The sequence below is a fragment of the Vipera berus genome (genome assembly GCF_964194415.1).
Source record: "Vipera berus genome assembly, chromosome: 1".
In the NCBI taxonomy this organism is placed as follows: Eukaryota; Metazoa; Chordata; class Lepidosauria; order Squamata; family Viperidae; genus Vipera; species Vipera berus.
In genome coordinates, this window is record NC_138202.1 from 190,826,073 (window position 1) to 190,846,155 (window position 20,083).

A 20,083-nucleotide genomic window follows, 5' to 3' on the forward strand; every position below is an offset into this window, starting at 1 on the left:
AGTCAGTTGCAGAGAATGATGTGGCTTCTGAAAGTACATTACAACTGTTACTTGATAAGGTGTTCATAATCAGCTTCACATGTAACCCATAACCCTGCCTTCTCCTGCCTTCCTTCCCCATGCCTCATCACATGGATATAATGTAATCTCTTTACTCTTTAACTTTTAAAGACTACCAGTAAGCATCTATAATATAAATGCTATGTTGATTACATTGCTAGGGAAAAAAATAATTATAAAAGAAAAGATGCAAAACCACTGATAAGATGTCAAGAATGCCTGACCCTGGAAAGTTCTGCAAAATAGGAAAATGATACTGAAGATAAATGAATGCCTTGTAAATATAAAATAATTGTTCAAAAATTATGGTGAATATCAGGGAAAATATATCATTTATATCCGCAGAAATATTGGAAATAAAAGTTGGCAAAGTTCTAGTAAAAAATCAGTCTAAAACTAATCAATTAACCAAATTAACAAATATTCTTACCTGGAGGACCTGGTGGCCCTGGACTACCTTGAGAACCTATAAAATAAATATAATAAATATTCAGAAAGTAAAGTCTTAAATTGTATTTGATATTTGGTTGGGGCCCAATATCTGGGGCCCAATAAAACATACTGGCTTTATTTTTTTTCTAGAGGCTAGGTTACTTATTTTCTCTCAAATCACGACAAAAAATAACTACATATGTTATTACTGAAATTATTATTGGATTTATACCCCACCTTTCTATCCACTTGACAATCAAGGCAGCTTGCAATAAAAGAGAATTAAAGCATCATGAGTAAAAGAAATTACTAGCAATTTAAGTTTTATTTAACTTTAGTTAATTTCTCAACCAATTAAGAATATATCATGAATAATGACCAAGGTTTACCTTTGGGACCTGCTTCTCCTTTCCTTCCTGGAAACCCATGAGGTCCTGGGTCACCCTTTTCACCAAACACTTCTTCTTTTTCTTTATCCGTAACCTGAATAATGGCAAGCATCAAAATACAGAAAACCCATCAATCTGAAATCTTCCAAATAGGTCAGAGCTTACAGTATTTCTGGGATTCCTGTCTTTCTTAGGAATTGCTCTAGCCCAACCTTCCCAACCCTGGTGTTCCCAAGATGTCTTGGAATTGTAACTCCCAAATTTCCCAAGCCTTCCCTTATCTGGAAAGAAGCTTATTTTAATGAATGCAAACATAGTAACAAAGGTTTCATTTGAACAAGGCAAACAACTTTTGGGTTTGTGCTATCAGTACTGCCTCAGTGTTATATCTGGGTCCAAATTCTGACTAAAAATGATCCAGATTATCCATTTGCCTGGTGGCCCTCTAGAGCTATAAGCTTTCTCAACAACGTCTCTGAAGGTTGGCCAAAAATAATTCAGTTTTGCTAGTCTAGAATGACCTCTTTAAGAGAAGTTGGATAACCAACTCCTTCAGAGCAGGTGATACTACCTTCTCCTTCATAGAAGCATTAATCATCACATAAACCTGCCACACATCACCTCCTGGAAGGTTTTAAATAACAGGATCTATAATATGGATCTAAGACACAGGTGCCAATAGAATAGTATATATGTAGCTCAAGGTTGGACTGTGAAGTCCCTGGTGCTCTCTGAGTTTTAAAACAACGATGATTGAACTCACAGCCCCAAGAATCTTGTTTATTTCATTGGGGTTTATAGGTTTAAACTCTTCCCAGGCAAAGGTTCTTCTTGATGCATAGTTGGGATTATTTTTTGTTTTCCTCCAGCAGGGCTCTAGGCATGTCTTATGCTCCTTCATCACCCACAGTTCCTCTGAAAATCAGGAAATTCCAGGATCCCTCTGCTTAGAGAGTTTGCATAACTGTGATCTTATCTGAGGCCATGGTCACCTTTGTGTTTAAGCAGAACAAGTGTATGTATACCAGAGTTCCAGGAACAAACTGCACCCTGAAGCTCCCTCTGAATCCTAATTAGGCTCCTTAGTTGCTGGAGGCAAACCAGTTGAACAGATCCTGCCTCCAAGCAGTGGAATGTAGCCATAAAGAACTGTAGAGTAAGACTACCACCACCCCACAACTCCAAATCACATTACCAGTGTCCCAGGATAAAATTTTATTAACAAAGTTAAGTAATCAGATCTTTATGGGGAGGGGGGGAGGGAGGGAGGGAGGGAAGGAAGGAAGGAAGGAAGGAAGGAAGGAAGGAAGGAAGGAAGGAAGGAAGGAAGGAAGGAAGGAAGGAAGGACCCAGATTATTTGGATGGCGAGTCATGGGACAGCAGTACTTTGCATATAATCAATATCAGGGTCAGCCCAGATAATTAAAAATAGTTCTATCTAACAGCCCAGAAAAACTGCTGCTGATCAGAGTAGTCAATACTGCAATATGCAAGCAAACAGTCTAGTCTGCACTGAACTATCAACTTATTTATAAAATCATGGGTGCTCCATCACTGGAGATTTTTAAGAAGAGACTAAGCAATCTCTTGTTTGAGAAGGTATAAGCGCTCCTGCTTGAGCAGGGGGCTAGACTAGAAGACCTCCAAGGTCCCTTCCAGATTCTATTCTATTCTATTCTATTCTATTCTATTCTATTCTATTCTATTCTATTCTATTCTATTCTATTCTATTCTATTCTATTCTATTCTATTCTATTCTATTTAAAAATAGAACACATTTAAGACCAGATTTTATACTTACAATTCCTGGAGGTCCAGGTGGTCCTGTTACACCCTTGTCTCCCTGGGAAGAAGGAAAAGAAGGAATTTATCTACTGACTTTAAAACAATATTTTTAAAAACTGGGTATAGCCAACTGATTGTGTTGGGAAGGGAGGAAAGGGGAGATATGGCCAATGCAAAAATGTGTACAGTTCTCTTTAGTAATTTTGCATGTATGAAAGCCTTCAGCTCCAAATGCATACCATTAATCACTTGAAAGTTTTAACAGTATAAATTATATCTATAATTTATACTGTAAGCACAAATACTGTACTAGCTGTGGGAGTCTGTGAAACCTTTCTGCTGATAACATTTTTCGTCCTTAATGGAGCAGGAAACAATCTGCCACTTTTGAACCAATGCTTAAAACTGTTGCCAACCAGCAGAGCCCAGAAAGTCTTCTGATAATGATGCAATGATGACATTGGAAGGGCTAGGATTTAAATATTTTTCACTTCTTTTAGAAGGTTTGGGGAGTGCAGGTAGAAAAGGTAAAGGAGTCTCTATGGTTTTCACTCTGCTAATTATTGCCGACTCTAGGGGCCAGTGCTCATCTCCATTTCAAGGCCATTGAGCCAACGCTGTCCAAAGACATTTCCATAGTCATGGAGCGCTGTTATCTTCCTACCAAAGTGATACCTACTTATCTACTGATATTTGCATGCTTTCGATCTTCTAGGTTGGCAGGAACTGGGGCGAGGATGACACTTGGGTCTCAAACCTGGGCTGCCAGGTTTCCAGCTGACAAGCCAAGCATCTTAGCTACTGAGCTACTGAGCCTTAGGGAGTGTAGGAAGAGGAACATTTTGCCTATCATGGAAACTTTTACCCCTAAAATTGCTTGTTTAAGCTAAAATCACACTGCATAGAAAATTTTGGACTTATGTTTGGCCATCCAGGCTATAGTTACAATGGTTTTTACCAATTGGTTTGAAAATTGGCAATAGTATAGATCTTAACAAGAACATTATAATTGCCAGTGGCATTCTTATAAGTAATATGAATATCAATTAATTTTGAGGCATATATATTAGGAAACTTTTTTGCAATTTGCTAGCTGAACACCTATTAAAGTATTGTGGCTAAACTCCCCTGTGTGCCTGTTGGATTAAATCATAAAAGAGGCTAACAGATGAGAGCTCAGCAAACACTAGTTATATTAGTTATACATATAATTATAAATAATAACATCCTGTTAAGATGAATGATTCAGAAATCAGCTGCATTTTTTTCTTCCTTTCATTCTGAAAGATCACTACTTGAATCATCCTTGATTCTTCCTCTTTACCAACCAGTGGTGGGTACCAATAAAAGATTAAGGAAAAGATTCCTTTCTGCTCAGTCTATGGCCTGCTATTATACTGCTTATTAGGATAAAATGGTTCGAGAACCATGAATTATTGGCTGCCATTTTTATTCTAAGTGGAGAATTCTTCAGCTCTTAAAGATTTGCCTATTATTTGAGATAAACTCTATGAGTATGTGTACACACACACAGACAGACACACACACAGAGACACACACACAGAGACACACAGAGACACACAGAGACACACAGACACACACAGACAGACAGACACACACACACACACACACACACACACACACACACATATATATATATATATATATATATATATATATATATATATATATATATATATATATATATATATATATATATATATATATATATATATATATATATATATATATATATATATATATATATATATATATATATTAGAAAGAAGGATCATCAAGCCTAAGAATTTATTAAAACTGAGCTTTTGTCAGTGCCTGCTGACTGGGAAGCAAGTTCTTATAGTCTCTGTGAAGCCAGTAGTTTAGCTAATGAGTGTGTTACGGGTCTGTTCGGCCCCAACCCTCCCATAATCAATTGCATTGTTCCTATTTCCATTGGACTCGCTGATATCTGTCTGAGTTTTGGCACTCTTCCTCTCTCCGCTCACCCCGCCCACCAGAAGCGTTCGTCCTGCCGTGTGCAGTCATCTTGCTGCTCGTCTGACATTTCTGTGTGCGCTGCTGCCGTCTCAGCTGGTCCTTCCTCTCTGGTGCTGGCATCGCTATCCCCATTGGTCAAATGTCCTCTCCTGCTGTCCATGGACTCAGTCTGCCTTCTCATTAACTCTTGCTGTGCCAATGCATCCGTTGATGAGAGGTTACGATCCTCTATTCCCTTGTGCATGTGGGGGGGAGGTGGTCATTGGTTCATCCTCTCAGTCATCCTGCATGATGATTCATACCGGTGCATAGCATCTGGTAAGCTGGTAATAGCTCAATGTGCTGGTTCACGGAATATTGGTTGGATAGCCAAACCTCTTTTAACAAGTGGATGCCCTTGGTTATGTCATGAGCAATGACTCTGGCCTTTCTGAAGTTGAAAGTGTGGTTGTGCTCAGTGGTGTGAGCCCATACCTGAGATAATTTTTCTTGACGTTTAATGGCCAGTTCATGCTCATGGAGCCTTGTCTGGAGGCGAACAGACCCATAACATGCTCATTATCTAAACTACTGGCTTCACAGACTATAAGAACTTGCTTCCCAATCCTGGCTTATACTCTGATGATGTCAGCAGGCGCTGACGAAAGCTCAGTTTTAATAAATTTTTAGTCTTAGTGATCCTTCTTTCTAGTTTTAAATATGAATATACCCGAGACATACACACACACACACACACACAAACATATACACACACACACACACAAACACACACATACAGTACTTATTTTTATATATGTATGTGTGTATATATATATATACACACACACATATGTATACACACACACATATGTATACACACACACACACACACTCGCTTATTTGATTTATTGTACTTACTATATGGTGACTACTTACTTTAGGTCCAAGTATACCAGGATGTCCAGGAATTCCTGCCTGACCAGGTACTCCCTGTAGGTATCACAGTAAGAAAAGGCCTGTTTTGTATACAATCATTGTAAATGACTTCTCCTTTCCCAAAACAAAGCTAAAGATTGTCCGAAGTTATTTTTACAAAACTGACATGCATAGGTATTTATCTTGAAATTAAGAATTACCAGCAGCAAATCTTCTATGAATATGAAAATGAATATGATATTTATGATAAAGTGACCTACATACACGTTCTCCCTTCTCTCCATCCTCTCCATCCTTTCCAGGTCTTCCCTGTAAAATGAATAATTTTATTTATTTAGTCAACATGGGAATTCTTGTTTCTACTACTGGATTGCTGAGACTAATGAAGAATTAACGAGTTGCACACAATATTTCCCTGCACAATAATCAGTGTTTTCAAGCTTTCTCAGAGTCTTGGAAAAAATGGTGGGAATAATGCTGTGGAATCATCAACTAATCCTGCTCTCTAATATCCTAGTGAACCTCCAGATGACTTCCTACTCATCCAGGTAAGTATCCTTCTTTCAAATATTCAGTCTGTTTCCATAGATTTGGAAAAGATTTATTTGGAAAAGAGTGACTGAGTCACTTTGATGTGAAAATATCCCCTGAAATACACACATAGTATATCTGATCAGAGTTAGAACTGGCTATGGGCAGTTCTATCTCTAGCAGAACCTATTGTAAGCACAGAGCATGGGACACTTTTCCACAGCCACATGTACACTTACTCCCTCACTTCTGCCGGATTGTGTAACAGACTCACTGCAATTGTAAGGGCACAGACTCTCTTATTCACACAGTTTCAACCCTTTTCAGGATACCGACGGTCACTATTCTGAAACTCATTGCAGTTAGCAAGCAATGTTTTTCAAAGAAAGCTCCAGTTTTTGAAAGGCCAGCCGCCTTTCTCTTCCCAACTAAAACTTCCTCTCAGCCATTCCCCATCAAATAGTAACAAATAGGCAAATGACAACAATGAAAACCTTCCACCAATTTCATCAAAGTGTATTTTAAAAGTCTGGGAAGCCCTTTTGCTATTCCAGGGTGCTGGAAGTACAGTGGGGCCTATCAGGCTGATGGGGAAATTCTGGGGTGCCTTCATCAGTCAGGTTTATGGTATAACGGGAAGTTTTTACAATTTTTACAAGGAAAATTTGCCCACATCTGATTTTTTTTTGTTTTGTTTTTTAAAAACTTTCATTCAAGTAGTTTTGGTCACAGTAACAAATAAAAATATTTAAGGGAATGAATAAAACACCTCCTTTAAATCCCTAAAACCAGCTGAATCTTTTGCAAGGTCACAAAGCTGCTTTGCAAACTTCTACCCAACAACTCCTACTTGTTCCCACAATGGGTGTACACATAAGCCAGATGAAGTGTCGCAGATACACTCAGATGCAGGCAGACAGGAGGTGCTTCTGCATAGCTCTTGCATACTGCAAAGCATCTCTGGTGAAGACTTTCCAGAGTTTTATGAGGAACTGCATCTAAAATGGTGCTTTCCTATGTGTTTATGTAGATTTCATCATTCTTTGTGGAAAGCAATGTTTTTTTTCTTTGTTTGTTGTTGTTGTTAGCTGCGAAGAACTTCACAAAACATAAAACTACAACAAATAGCTTACATGAGACTAAATGCTGCTGAAGATCCTTTCACGCACCCCAGTGAAATTTATGGCTACTTCATTTAATATATTTTGTCCTCTTTAATTTATTCTTCTATGGTTCCTTTCTGAATGAAAAACTCAGTGGGACCATAACAAAATGGCTTCTGCCATGAAAACAAAAACACCCCCGCATCAAACCCCAACCAGGAAATATATGTTCAGCCCTTTGATCATTACAGAATTAATTTTTAAAATAGCAAAAACAAAACAAAACAGGAAATTGCAAAGCCCTCAAAAGACGATGCACAATTTAAATAAGAAATCAGTTCCATTTGTGGAACTCCCTAAGGTAAAGTACCTAAATGGCTAGATAAGCAAAAAAATAAAAAAATAAAAAAAATGCACGTACCCGTGGACCAGGTTTCCCAGGTTCCCCTTTTTCCCCTTTGACGCTCCGGCCTGATGGCCCCTTTTAAAAAATGGCAGATATTTTGCATTAGTACAGTTAATTAAAATTAAATGTTCAGTATAAGTTCCACAAACAAAATACAGATTTTGCACTACTGTGAACGTGATGACTTTTGGATGACTGTGGAGCGACCTGAGAAGAGGACCTAGAAGCTAACAGTTCTAGAGGGGAGTGGTCGGGGAATCAAGTCTCCATCTTTTCCTTTCCACTGTCTGCTTTTTAAGAATGCCTGGGTTTTAACTGCACTTTTTGATATATATTTTCTTTCTTCTGATTTTTACTTTCAAACATTAAACTACCAGTTGAATGCTGTTTTAATTTAACCCCCTGCTGGATGTTAAAGTGGGTTCTTTTTTATGTTCTTTGAGAAGAGCTGTTTATGGCTGGCTGCAAAGGTCCTAGCTGTAAAAGTTTTACTACTGAAATAATTTGGACTATATCAAATATAGTCAAAATGCAATCAATATATCAAGACATAGTTTATTGGAAAAGCTAGGCAGAAAGAATATTTTCCAACTTACAAGGTCAGCTTGAAAATTTGGATGAAGAGCTTGATAAAGTAACCATGATTTTAGAAGATGGTAAACAGATACAAGTAACAGCGTTACAACAAGATTTACAACCAGATGGATTGGAATGTAACTTGCTGTTTGCAACCCTGAAAGATGAGGCTGACTGAGAAAGTACAAGTTGGTTAGAGGACTCAGAGAAAGATATGGATTCTAAAGAGTCAAAGTTGACAGAACAACTAGTGATGAACTTGACTTTTCTAAGGAGATTGAGGGAGATTGGGGAACGGTTTCATTATACCCAATTGGAAAACAAATGTTAGGAGATGCTATCTTACAATTTATAGGAGACTTTTTTGTATAACAAATTTCATTTCATTTCATTTATTATATTTGTATACCGCCCTTCTCCCGAAGGACTCAGGGCGGTGAACAGGGCACATATAAAAATACAGAATACAAAAAAAAAAAAAGAATTAAATAAGAGCCCGAGCTAAAAACAGTAGAATAATATAAAAATCCCCAATAAAAACTCCAGCACATCCCCATATAACAAATGCTGTGGAGATACACACAACAGAGACTTGTGATCTAGGGGAATAGAATCCAATTGTTAGAAAAGATTCTGTTTAATATTTTAAAGAAAAGACTTACTATTAAGAATCAATCAAAGATATTTTTAAGAAGGTTTTTAAAAAGAAAACAATCACTTGTCTGAAATGGTATAGGATCTACTGCCTGAGCAGTGAGTTGGACTAGAACAGGCATGTCAAACTCCCGATGTCACATGGGGTGGATGCAGTTTCAGTATGATGCATCCGGCCTGTGGGCTGGCAGTTTGACACGCCTGGACTAGAATACCTCCAAGGTCCCTTCCAGCTCTATTCTGATTGATTTATTGATTTATTGATATTTGGTCCTGGATGGACCAAAGACAATGATTGTGGTCACTTTTGCTAAACCAGAAGCCATTGTGGACTTTTGTGAGGGAAATGCAATACATTGATTGTTGACATAGGGTCTGGAAGTTTGATTTACAGTAGCTATTGGTTTTACCTCTTAACTATATTTTCATATATTAAATAGATGTCAGGTTAAGTGAGTTGGTAAGTAGTGTTGTAGAAATTTACAAATTGTGTGCCTGCTTCACAAGGCGGGGGGAAGTTATTATCTTTGAAATATATTTATCAGTATTCAACTAGGAGGAACAATTTATGTATATGTCTGTTTGGTTTGGTTTATTTATGCACTTTTTTGGTGTAGTGTTGTTTAGCTTTGTTTAATTTTGTATTTTTTTCTTTTTTAAAGTTTGTATTTTAATGTTTTGAATAAAATAAAAAATTGTTTATAAAAGGAAATGCAACTTTTTTCTTTTAATAGGTTGTGTGGATTTTTTTAATCAGTACTTTATTCAAAAGTATTTAATAGGAGCATATCCTCTTTTTAAAGAGAACAGAACACAAGAGAGGCCTGTTGGGGTTCTCCCAAGCAGAATTAGCCTATTAAGCAAAGTAAGACAATACTGGGTGTTGTGTAGCTGGTTCTTTGCAGGCATTGAGTGAGACGGAAGGTTCCAAACAGTAACATGCTTTATTGAAGTAAACAGGAACAGAACTGAATCAGAGGCTGCTGCGCAGCTACTTATACGGTTGGCCACTAGGCGGCGGCCAATAGGTTTAAAGGAACCTGTTCCCGCCCCAAATCTACCAGTGATATTCCTGGAGACAAGTCTGGCTTGGTCCGTAGTTGTTACACAGACACACCATTGAGTAACTGTTAAGCAGCATTTAAACAGACACGTGAATCAGTACAAGCAAAACCCCCAATACATTACACCCCTCCCCCCTAGAATGTACACACATTATTTACTAACATAATCTTGAAGATATTTCGGTGGTCTACGAGACTGCTCAGAACACCTGGGGGTTCCGGGAAACTCCCGGTCAACCTGCTTGCCTGCCGGGCTGGGTAGACCAGGACTCTTGGGTTCAAATGAGTCGAACTGACTCAAATTCCTTTGGCTGGCCATTCCTGGTCGGTACAAACCAAAGTCCAGTGGAGTAGCTGGGTCAGCGGAGCTGCTGCACAGTTTGAGTTGTCCTTCCCCATCTGGAGACCCAATTTGAACTTCCAGACTGTGTCCATTTACGGCCACCTCCCCATTGTAATGTCTGAAGGAATCCTCAGAGAATGTGAACTGCTCTGTTAGACTGCTGGCTAACGGCTCTTGTTGCGGACCCTCTGCGGAGTCCTCAGTTAGTGACTGTTCAGCAAACCGCCATTGCAGCTGATCAATATGTCAGCGAATGGCTCGCCCCGCCTCCAGGACCATCTCATAGGAGAGGGGTCCTGAGATATTAACAATTTTAGCAGGCACTCACAAATCCCCATGCCCGTAGTTCCGAGCCCACACCCAATCACCCACATGCAACCCCCTTGGTGCCTTTGGGCGTGCGGTGTCTGCTGCTACTTGGTCAGGGTGCAGCCTGTCCAGTTTCGTGATCAGTCTTCTTCCCCAGCAGAGCTCTGCTGGGCTTTTGCCCATGGCTGTGCATGGCCTAGTGTGCCGGCATAGCAAGAAATCAGCCAGCCTATAGTGCCAATCTCCTGAAACCATGCGTTCTGCCTGCCCGTTAGTCAAGGGGTGAAAGGGAGCCGATGTTGTGTGCCTTATGAGGTTGGCCCTCAAGAAGGCCTGAAATTCAGATGCTGTGAACTGGGCCCGTTGTCCAAAACTAAGACGTCCAGCAGCCCATGTGTAGCAAAAAGCTTTCTAAGCACCTGGATGGTCCTAGCAGTAGTCATAGTAGGTATAAAAATTACTTCCAACCATTTAGAGTGGCTGTTGACCACTATCAAAAACAACTGTCCCTGAAAGGGCCCAGCAAAGTCAATGTGAATCCTTGACCACAGTGTTTGTGTCTCCTCCCATAAGTGGACAGGGGCCTGCAGCATCTCTGGTCTGGACTATTGACATGTGTAACACCCATCTACTTGGGCCTCAATAGCCTTATCTAACCCTGGCCACCAAAGGTAGCTCCATGCCAGTGCTTTCATCTGGACGATACCTGGATGGCCCTCATGCAGAGACTGGAACACTTTGTGCCTTAATTAACTGGGGACAATAACCCTGCTTCCCCAAAGAATGCACCCCTTATGAGCTGAAAGCTCATGTCTAGGTATGCAATAGCTCTGGAATTCTGGTCCCGGGCTATTTTCCAGCCATCCGGTGTGAACCCAGGACAGCACCCTGCTTAAAATTTTGTCTGCTGTTGTTTCCGCAGTGACATCCCCTGCATGGAGAAGAAGTTCAGGCAAATCTTGAATGGACAAGATGCGAGCGGATCTGGCTCCAAGTGTGGCAATGGCAACCTGCTAAGGCCATCTGCGTGGCCCATGTCTTTGCCAGGTTTGTGAATCAGCCTATAGCTGTAGGCTGACATAAAAATGGACCACCTTAACATTCTGAGGGAAAGTATATGAGGCGTCTGCCTGTCTGTGGTAAATAGCCCAAGCAATGGCTTATGGTCAGTGAAGACTGAACTTGCGGCTGTATAAATAGTTGTGGAATTTTTTAACCCTGGCCACAATGGCCAAACCCTCTTTGTCAATCTGAGCATAATTGCGCTCAGCTGAGGACAAGGTCCTTGAATAGTAAGCAATAGGGGACTGAGTCCCATCATCTGACAAATGGCTTAGTATAGCTCCAACCCCATAAGGGGATGCGTCACACACAATACAAACTGGCAAGTTTTCTTTAAAGTGCATGAGCACTGAATTTGAGGATAGTAGTGATTTTACTGCCTTAAAACTGTTTTCCTGAACCTTGGTCCATGGGGTGTTCTTGTCTAAGAGCTGAGGTAACAGCTCTGCCACTGCAGCCTTATTAGGAAGGAATGCGTGGTAAAAATTTAGGAGACCCAGGAATGCCTGGAGCTTTCCTTTAGATCTGGGGCTTGGTGCCAGCTGAATTGCCTTCAGCTTGGACTCTGCAGGATGGATGCCTTCGGCATCAATACAGAACCCCAGGAATTCAGTGGAAGGGACCCCAATTTTACATTTGTCCCTCCTCAGCTTGAGTCCCGCTGTGCAGAACCACTGAAGGAAAGCTTTGAGCCGCCTTGCCAGGACCTCAGTGGACTCTCCGGCAATAAGTACATTGTCAAAATAGGGGCAGACCCCTGAATAGCCTTGAGCATATGCTCCATGACTCCCTGGAAGATCCCTGGGGCTACACTAACACCGAACTGGAGGCACTTGACCTTAAAGGCCCCCCTATGTGTCACAATTGTTTGTGTGGCTGCTGTGGGCTCATCCACTGGTAACTGCTGATAGGCCTGTGCCAAATCTAACTTAGCAAACAAGCTACCCCCTTGCAGCGATGCCAATATGTGGCTAATGACTGGCACTGGGTACGCGTGCTGCTGCAGTGCCCGGTTAATGGTGCACTTGTAATCAGTGCAAATCCTGATCTCCCCGTTGGCCTTTAGTAGCATAACAAAAGGAGTTTCCCACTCCCCACCATCTACAGGCTGTATTACCCCCTGACTGACTAGCTTGTCCAGCTCTGCATCGATTTTGTGCTTTAAGGCAAAAGGCACACGATGGAGCTTAACCCTATTTGGTGTTACGGAGGGATCAAAGCAGCTGTCAATGCTGCTAACATCAGATGTTCTTGCTTTGACAATATATGAAGACACAGCCATTTTCTCTATAACCTGTTACTTTTAGAGTTAGAATTAGATGATGCTGGGGGGAGGAAGAATGGGTCTGGGGATTAATTAGACATAATAATACAGTAGCAGAACATTTTTCAAGGCTGTTTGAAATAAGAGATGATAAGAAATGGGGGTTTGGAGGAAGGGGAAAAAAGTCTGCCTTCAAATTAAATGGAGAATGTGATTTATGACTGTTAACTGGAGGAGGGAACTGTGCTTTAATTCTATATGCTTAGGGGAGGAGAATTCAGATTTCGGCTTTACCATGTACATGCCAATGCTATGCAACTTGATTAAAAATTCTTTAAGATAAACAATGCCTCGCAGTTCTTAGAGAGTTCATCTGTCAGAACCCTGACACCAGCATCCCTGGTGCAAAGATTATGTAATCAGAATTCTAATTATCTCACCAGGACATCAAACATTGGTTGATTTGTTATGAACAGTTTACCTGGTGCTGAGTTGCAGAACCACAGTAGCAATCTTGTTGGTATATTCTCCACTCCACAATTTCTTTCCTGCATGAGCTGGCAAAAATATCTCTGGTATGATCTTGGGAAATCCTAAGGCTTTCATGCAAACATCAGCCCCTCAGTCTGCCTCAAGACTTTATAGCTACTATGGGATAGGCTGGTGTCAGCCATTCAAGGTATTCCAGACAGGAAATCAAAAGATTCATGAGAACTAAATGCTACTTTACCTTTATTGTACATTTACACTAACACACTTTTGCAAAACTGAAAACACTTCCCATCTCCTCTGCCTGTACTTCCCAGAGAACTAGGGAGGGTCCCTTCTGTAATAGTATGTGGGAATGATATTGAGGAGTGCATAGAAGAGATCCTCCTTAGGGAACAATCAAACAATCAAAGAAAGAGTGCCCATTGGCTTAATGGTAAGGGAAAGAAACTTAGGAAGGACCTGCTCTGATTGCTCAGTTTCTTAAAGTGAGGGCAGGATATTTGTACTTTCAGTTTTGCAAGATTTGGTTAATGTAGCCTTATAATAAAGTAGAATTAGCTCGTCTGGTCTTGTTTTCTGCCTGGTTTACCTAGGAAGGCTGACATTTCTGAGAAACTTTCTCTATTCTCATTTCTCCTTAGGACTCAGATTTTATTTATCAGACCATTGTCTAGACTGTGACTCACCCTTCTGTCTTGCAAGGCTATTCTCACAGACCATTATAGATGGCTTGGAATTGATCATGTAATTAGTCATGAGATTTCTACTGGTGTAGCTAACATTCTCTATGAAGCTGAGGATCAATTAAGATGTTCAGAATTCAGAAATTCTGATGATTCTGATGATGCTTTAGTCTCATTATTGATCACTCACAGAACCTTTGTTTCTGGGAATTCTCTCCAGTTATTGGGACTCTAGAATGACCCTTAATTTACTTTACTAAGGAACCCTTGGCAAGGAAACAACCGATAGGCAACTAGAGAGCAGATGGTATGCAAGCATGGCTACTGTGTGTTGATGACTTCACTCTTCTTACACCTTCAGTGAATCATGCAGCAAGACTTTCTTGATGGTGGTTAATGCTTCTTTGGAATTTTTTGGTTTTGTTTTGTTTTTATGACCCCAGTTACTTAATTAATTGATTACTGACAATAATATTACTGACAATAATAAAGTTGCTGTTATTAATTTTAAAATTAAAATTAAAATTTAGTTATTGATTGAAATATAGAATTTCAGAATTCAATCCAACTTTGACTCAACTTGAAAACTATTTTGTGATCAAGCAGGTACTGATATCCTTTCTTTGTTCTGGGATTAATTTTGATATTGGCACTTAATGAGAATGGACAGACAACCAGAGACTGATAGAAATACTGGATAAAACTAGCTATGTTTAGATAAAGCTGTTTTTATAGCTGTTGTAGAATTTAAAATTAAAGTGATTTTCATTTGGGTTATTTGCTCCTGAAGCATCACTCCCTCTAAAGCTCTATGACCACTACAGCCTTTGAAACATTTATTTCAAGTTCCTAAAATGGAAACCTTGTTTTAGTATGAGTAGTTGAAAGAAGTTCATGCAACTGGCACTGGTTAGTTACATAAACTTTAGAATAGTAAGCTTGAATACCCTGTCTTGAAAATCAACTGAAGTTCCCATTAAAGAATGTGAAATTCATTTATTTTGATCTTAAAATTAGATTAATAAAAACAGAAAATTCTGATTTATGGGTATAGGATACTTCAGAAAATGTTTAATAAGGTTTGCATGCTGTTATTCAGAAGTTGCAATGTTATTTTATATAGTTTTAACTTGCCCTACTATTGCCACATTTGAGGCTGGAATTAAAACAGTTGTTAACATGACCTTAGCTTGATCACTGTTAGTTAAGAACACAAATATTTTGCTTGGCTAATGTTCCCAACAGATGGAATCTATCAAGAGATCAGAACTGTGGCATTTTCCTGCATAGGGACAGGATAAAAACATTTAATACAATATCAGAAGGGTGATATATACTTGCCTTGCAGCAATGGATTGCTGATATATGTGGTGAGTCCACATTGAAATTGAATTATTTTTGCTACTTTGTTTTTTGTTTTGTTTTGTTTTGATGGAGAAGCAAATAAGTGGTTTTTTAAGCAATTTGATTTTGGAGTTTTTGATCATGAGGTAAATTTCCAACCCTTGTTTTTCATTTCCTTTTTCCCAGGGATTTTTTTTTCTTTTTGTATTTTAGGAAACCTGAAATTTGGTTTCATTTTGTGTGTGTGAGAGAGAGAGAATTAGTTTGAAATGGGAATGTGGGTTGAAAGATTTCCACTTACTGGTAATCCATCTTCACCTTTTTCACCAGGATCACCCTATTAGAATTTAAAAAAACAAACAGCCAATTACTATAGCAGAGCATCAATGTCTACAAAATGCAGTTTCCAAATTTAGATAAGCATACTTTTGTGCCCTTCCCCCCCAAAATGTCAAGCATGTAACATATCTGTTTATTATAAACTGTTAAATGTAACATAGATTTGCTAAGCATTAAACCCGAGTGAGCAGTTTTCTGAACTCCTTAGGACAACATATTGAGCAACTTCAGGGCACAATTGAACCTCAAGTCACTTTTGAAGCTGAACATAAGGGGGGGGACCCTTTTTTCTACTTTGCAATATAGTAACAGATTTAGACACTTAATTGATATCAGCTTTGTTGGTTTTAATCTGTACTATGGATTTTCTAACCTACAGCCCACAGCATTCCTTATAACTGGAATGGCTAATTTGGCCTTTTACAAAGCTTTCCTTATTTTACAAAGCACAAGTTGAAAATGAGCAAGTGTTCCGGAGAAAATTTACAAATGAACATAGAAAAAAAATGGATGGGGCTCACATTGTTTATTTAAATTTTTATTTTGTCATTAATCCTCATCATAAGTGGCAGCTTCTAAAAACAATGTAATGAAAAGAAATAAGAAGTGTATATTTACTTTGTCTCCCTGTATGACGGTGGTCCCTTTCTCTCCATACGATGTATCTACTCCTCGGGGACCAGGAGGGCCCATGACACCATGCTCACCCTGCAAATATCCCCAATAAACAAATTGGCAAACGAACCAGCAAAAGGCATTGTAGTTTACTTAGTTTAGAAAACTTGGGGAAATACATCATTTTAATATCATTTCAAATGTTGTATTGCTTTTAAGTTAATCTTCTTTGAGCAAATTGGATATACTTGTAATTTTTAAAGATTAAATTATCTCTGTCCAATCCCATCATTTCAGGAGATAACCCATATCAAAAGACAATGCAATCTCCATAAACAATGAAACTGTTTCAAAAGTTTCCTTAAATATACTGTATTTTCTGCAATAATTGATTCACATAGAGCTTGTAGATCAGCTGTCTCAGATCCCACAGATGGAGACAGATGTTTCAATATTAGAAACTATATGATGGATCAATACTTTTCTCCAATATCAATACAACTAATTAGTCAAAATGTAATTTCATGAATATTCTGAGTTCCCCAAAACATTGGGTTACTAACTTTAATTGATACAAAAGGAAAATAAAATTATATTGACACAAGATGTAATGGAACTTTAGTATTTTAAACATCACAGAATCTTAAGACATGCCTTTCATTCCTTCACAATCCTTGAATCTCCAAAAAAGAAGTTAAAATTTCTTTAAGCATCCCCAACCCTCACACATACCCCCAGGACACAACATTTAAATCATGTCCACTTCAGTGACATGGGTTAATTAGGTGCTGCATGAAGGAATAATTCCTTTGGCTTCTTGGGCCTTTTGGCTAAGACCTCTCTCTCTCTCTCTCCCTCCCTCTCTCTCTCTCTCTCTGTGTGTGTGTGCACGTGCATGTGTGCATGCAGTAGATGTTTTAAATCTTTCTTAGATGGTTGCTGGCTGTAGCGTTTTGAAGAGTATTTCTCCCTGCCCACTTTCTCCATGCTCCATGTTAGCATGCATGTCATCAAATCTCCCCTTAGCTGCTTTTCTCCCCAAACTAAAGTGATCTAAACATTTTGCTTTTTTGATGCAGAAAAATTGCTTGAGCTCCTTGACTATTTTGATTGCTCTGTTCTATGATTTTGTATATATGTATGCATCTGAACTTAGGGAGTTTGGCCTCAATATTCATCACTCTGTGCTTATTTAAACTAAACTGCATTTATCATTTGGCTGACAAGTTAGTCAGTTTGAACATATTTTTGGAGTTGTTCAGAATACTTAGGGTTATTAACTACCCCATCTTAACCCCTGTGTTGAAATAGTTTATGAATACATTAAAAACTTTAAGAACTTATTCTCAGAGAAAGAAGCCTGTCAGAATGTACCCTTGTTTTGCTGTAGCTGGACAGGCATCATTGTAATTAAATTTTGTAATTAAAATTGAGGAGTACATTTAAACCCAGTGTTTTGAGAAGAGCCAGAGCAGCAACTGGCCCTAAAACCCACTTATACATCCAATAGCATAAGCTTGACTCCCCAGCTTATTGACTTTTACAGTGCAGCCTAATTCTAGTTGTAGTAACTCTGTAATCACTCTCTTACTGACCACTCAGAGATAACCAAATGTCCATAGCCATGAAGGCAATGCACAGTCAAATGCTGCTGAGTCTCATGTGGCTGGCTAACATTCAGTAACAGTGGATTCCATGACAGGTTTTTCCTGAATTTCTGTAAGTTTCTTTCTGTAATTAGTTCAGGGATTAAACAAGAGGTAAAACAGAGGACCCTGGAGCTGTAGAGAAGACACCCCCTTGCCTGTGCTTGTGACTTTCAAAAGAGCAACCTTACCTTTTCTCCTTTTGGACCTTGGAAATTCAAGCCCATATGACCCTGGTGATACAAACAAGAGGCAGTTGATAAAATAAAAATCACCTTTGAAGTAAGTATTTTTTTGCAAATATACTTCGGGGGCATTTTTTTAATGAATAAAACTGTTCTTCAGATTTAACCCACAATTTTTTTCTTGCTGTAGTCAAAGCCAGCAAATGCCTCTGGGAAACCGAAAGTGACAAGAGTTCTCTCCTCCTTTTTCCTGACGCCTCTGATCCTGGAGGTAAGCTATAACCTCCACAATCGGTAAGTTTAATATCCACTTTTCTTAATGATGTAGGGACGCGGTGGCTCAGTGAGTTAGGACGCTGAGCTTGTCGATCGGAAGGTCGGCAGTTTGGCGGGTCGAATCCCGAGTGCCGCGTAACAGAGTGAGCGCCTGTTACTCGTCCCAGCTTCTGCCCACCTAGCAGTTCGAAAGCACGTAAAAATGCAAGTAGAAAAATAGGGACCACTACAGTGGGAAGGTAACAGCGTTCCGTGCGCCTTTGGCGTCTAGTCATGCCAGCCACATGACCACGGAGACGTCCTCGGACAAGCGCTGGCTCTTCGGCTTTGAAACGGAGATGAGCACCGGCCCCTAGAGTTGGAAACGACTAGCACGCATGTGCGGGGGAACCTTTACCTTTTTACCTTTCTTAATGAATGTGCCTAATTCTCTCCTAAAGCTGCCCGGAATTACTCTTATTTCCTTTTCAAGGGCAAGATCAGGTTCAATTTGTTTTCTTTTAAAGACCCTGTAATCCCTTGCATCAGGGTGGAGTTGAGGCGATTGAATGGAGCTGACCATTTAAATATCGGATGCTTTTCCTGATGCCTATGCAGAACTCACAGCAGATACTTTCTCTTTGTGCTCAGAGAGGGAAATATCTGCCACTCCTAGGATCGAATTCACAGCCTCCTGATTGTGAACTGAGAGTTCCACCTCTAGGCCACCATGCTGCTCAAGCTCAGGTTCAAATAACTCTTATAAAAATATGTGGCATTTTAGCAACAAACACTTTGTTTTAGAGATACTTCATTGTTGTATTTTTAATTTTCATTATTCAAAATAGCTACTATAGAAGAGACAATATCAAATATTTATCCCTACTTTGAAAAGTGTATTATAATTGTTAAATTTGCATACTACCAGGAACTGGTGCACCTCCACTAATTTGATGACTCTAAATACTTTTCTTTGGCAGCTTATGGCATGTGAACTCCCATACATTGCTTCAAATGGGTGCTTTGCTGTGACCACAACCCCATTTCAAAGCTGCTTTGCCAAGCAAAGCTGATTCTGCTTCCTAAGAATGAAGCAGGTAACTATGTTGCTCTACTTCAAATTGTTTTAGCTGCCTCCTTCACCATGTCCCAAAATTAGTAGGCCATGTTAGAAGAGGCAGTCATAGTTAGACAAAGCATTTTAAAGCAAAGGAGTCACTTTTTCTTGAAGTACTCAGTCTTGGATTATACATATCTATTCATTTTCTTTTTCCCGCTGTCTTTTTTGGCATGTATGTATCACAGATTATGTGTAGTGTTATTCAGTTAATTTAGATTGTTTTGTCCATCAATGTCTAGAAAATATTTAAATAAATACTTGTACTTTATTTTTCCAAACAATTTACACTGAATAAAAATGCCAAAGAATCCAGCCTTACCTTCTCACCTGGAGGTCCAGGTGGCCCTGGAAAACCCTGAAAAATTAAATATTTCATTAATTTTTTGACTTATAGTTCTTTCAAAAGTTTAGTTTCTTTAATGAATGAACTCTTTACAAGTTGGACTTTCATTTCATGCTGTTTCTTTCATCTGATCCGAGCATAATGCTGCCTCATGAGAGCGAGCAAT

At 39.2% G+C, this 20,083-nt stretch overlaps 1 protein-coding gene across 1 annotated transcript in view; it reads right to left on the reverse strand.

The window, feature by feature from the left end:
- COL4A1 (collagen type IV alpha 1 chain) overlaps positions 1-20,083 on the reverse strand; it is a 144,501-nt gene that overhangs the window by 67,845 nt on the left and 56,573 nt on the right. The window contains exons 11-20 of the mRNA XM_081312673.1: positions 19,894-19,929; positions 18,206-18,247; positions 16,372-16,461; positions 15,716-15,751; positions 7,639-7,698; positions 5,848-5,892; positions 5,584-5,637; positions 2,684-2,725; positions 882-975; positions 491-526 (exon numbers count right to left, since the gene is read on the reverse strand). Coding sequence (XP_081168799.1) covers positions 491-526; positions 882-975; positions 2,684-2,725; positions 5,584-5,637; positions 5,848-5,892; positions 7,639-7,698; positions 15,716-15,751; positions 16,372-16,461; positions 18,206-18,247; positions 19,894-19,929 — 535 coding nt within the window. The remainder of the gene's footprint in view (positions 1-490; positions 527-881; positions 976-2,683; positions 2,726-5,583; positions 5,638-5,847; positions 5,893-7,638; positions 7,699-15,715; positions 15,752-16,371; positions 16,462-18,205; positions 18,248-19,893; positions 19,930-20,083) is intronic.